At 43.4% G+C, this 2,696-nt stretch overlaps 1 protein-coding gene across 1 annotated transcript; it reads right to left on the bottom strand.

Annotated features, from left to right (window-relative positions):
- Positions 1-848: 848 nt before the first annotated feature.
- Positions 849-2,012, bottom strand: PRPS1L1 (phosphoribosyl pyrophosphate synthetase 1 like 1). Its single transcript, XM_060627237.3, has one exon. The coding sequence runs from the start codon at positions 1,872-1,874 to the stop codon at positions 918-920; it is 957 nt and encodes a 318-aa protein (XP_060483220.3). The 5' UTR covers positions 1,875-2,012; the 3' UTR covers positions 849-917.
- Between the last annotated feature and the right edge of the window lie 684 nt (positions 2,013-2,696).

Here is a 2,696-nt window from a genome sequence, read left to right on the forward strand (position 1 = left end):
AGCCCAGAGCCTGACGCGGGGCTCGAACTCACGGACCGCGAGATCGTGACCTGGCTGAAGTCGGACGCTTAACCGACTGCGCCACCCAGGCGCCCCAACCAATTTTTAAATATAAGTCTGAGGTCATCTGAGATTCCAACCAAATACACGGAAGAAAGATAAATGTCTTGCAAGAGGTTTAGCACAGATCTTGGAGAACTTGTGCTCAATGGGAAGGGGAGAAGCCCAGAGGCGGGGGAGTAAAAGGGGGCAGAGGGTCAGATGAAAGGGTAGTGGTGAGGGTGATGGATCTGGTTGGCTGCAGTTGCTAGTTATCCTGAAGCAACTTTAGCAATTATGCCTAAAATTCCGTAGTCACTTTCAAACACCTCCATATGATACCCTCAAAATCTGAAATCAGTAGATGAACTGTAGCTGCAAGGTTCACAAAATAATCAATGAAGCCAGAATGAGACAACCCAGAGAGAAAATCCCAGCACTTATTCTCAATCTGTCCTTCCTCAATTTAAAATAAACTCTAATAGGGGGCCTCGGTGGCTCAGTCACTTAAGTGTGGGACTTCACTCAGGTCAGGATCTCAGGATTGGTGAGTTCGAGCCCCACATCTGGCTCTGTGCTGACAGCTCAGAGCCTGGAGTCTGCTTAGGATTCTGTGTCTTCGTCTCTCTCTGCAACTCCCCCACTTGCGCTCTGTCTCTGTCTCTCTCTCTCAACCTTTCAAAAATAAAACATTAAAAATTTAAAAATAAAATAAAATAAACTCTAATATACCTGAGGTGAGATTCGAAAAGTAGCGGCAGAGCCAGCTGGGTCTTCTACTGAACTTTTCATCAAATACCAAGAAAGAACAAGGGGCAAGGCATATTTTTATTTCTATTTTATCTTATTTTAAAATAGAATAACCTAAAGTTATTCTATTACAAAGGGACATGGCTGAATAGGTAAGAAACAGATTCTCCATTGTGAGTTCTCTTGATGGCTTCCGCAAGGATCATGGAGATGTCGATCGCCTGTATCTTGGAGCAATGTTTCATCTTATCCTCCTGAGGTATGGTATTGGTGACGACCACCGCTTCAAAGCACGCACTGTTGATGCGAGCAAGGGCCGGGCCAGAAAAGATTCCGTGAGTCAAGATCGCGTAAACTCTGGCGGCTCCAGCGGAGAGAAGTTTGTCAGCTGCATGACAGATTGTACCACAAGTATCAGCCATGTCATCCACAAGGATGGCCACACAATCCTTCACATCCCCCACTAGCACCATACGGTCCACTTCATTGGCCTTCTTCCGTTCTTTGTGAATCAAGGCAAAGGCCACATGCAACCTGTGTGCAATGGAGGTCGCTCTCTTAGCTCCACCAGCGTCTGGTGAGACAACAGTGCAGTTCCTCCACTCAGAGATATTCTCCCTTATCCATTTCAGGACAGCTGGCTCCTCATAGAGATTGTCTACGGGGATATCAAAAAACCCCTGAATTTGAGAAGCATGTAAGTCCATGGTGATGATATGATCTGCACCTGCTACAGACAGCATATTTGCAACAAGTTTGGCGGATATTGGGGCCCGGCTCTTATCCTTCTTATCCTGCCGAGCATAAGGGAAGCATGGGATGACCGCAGTAACCCGGCTGGCTGAAGCAATCTTGCAGGCATCGATCATGATCAAAAGCTCCATTAGACTGTCATTGATTTCGCCACAACCACTCTGCACTATGTAGACATCCTCTCCTTGCACACTCTCGCCAATTTCCACGCAGGTCTCCTGGTTGCTGAATTTCTTGGTCACCACCTTGCCTAGCTCCAGGCCCAGGCGGTAGGCAATTTTCTGGGATAGGTCCTGATGGGAGCTGCCCCCGAAGATTTTGATATTTGCCATTTTGCCCAATCACTCGAGGTACTTACTCTTCGTCCAGCGATCACTGCTGCTGTCAAGATTGCAACCGAAGTCAGACCACAGACTAACAAAGGACTTTCCGTTGTTACAGGGCAGTTACCCGCCCGGTTCAGACGGTGGGCGCGAGCTGGTCTATGTTGATCTTGAGTCTTTGGGAAAAAAATTCCTACTTGGCATCCACTTTGCACTTTTAAACTAAAAAAATCAAGTCTTTCTTCAGTTCATGGAAGTTTTTCTTCTGTTAGTGCCTGTAGTAGTTTCCTAGGGGTGTGAAATTTAATGCCTAAAAATATAAAGTTTCTGTAAGGTAAAGGATGTATACGTTTACAAGAAAAGTTACAGACTGGAGAAAATGTCTAACAATGTGCTTCCAATGGAGTGAGGAAAAAGACCAAAAACATTTGGAAATGGTATGAATAGGCAATTTACAGGGGAAAAAAGATAATAAACATATGAAAAAATGCTAGTAATCAGGAAAATGCTAATTTTCACACATTAGGTGGGCCAAAATTATAAGATAGATAAACTCCTCTGTTGTAATAGAATGTATAAGTGTGAAATTTTGCAAGGGAAGTTTTGTTTCATAAAACCTTTGACTCAATGTATCTCCTTCTAGGAATCTACTCAATAGAAATATTCATAGACAACCCCAAAATATATTGATAATTTTATTTGTCACTGTGTTAATTCATTCAGTTAATATTTCATGAGGTATTGTGTGTCAGGTATTGTACCATTTATAGAATATAAGATGATGAATGACAAATAGCATATCTCTCTAGAGTTACTCATAAAAACAAAATC

Source organism: Panthera onca, chromosome A2 (assembly GCF_046562875.1).
Source record: "Panthera onca isolate mPanOnc1 chromosome A2, mPanOnc1 haplotype 2, whole genome shotgun sequence".
Taxonomy (NCBI): Eukaryota; Metazoa; Chordata; class Mammalia; order Carnivora; family Felidae; genus Panthera; species Panthera onca.

Excerpts from the sequence above, each read along its gene's own strand:
- PRPS1L1 (XM_060627237.3), bottom strand. The coding sequence starts at position 1,874 with ATGGCAAATATCAAAATCTTCGGGGGCAGCTCCCATCAGGACCTATCC.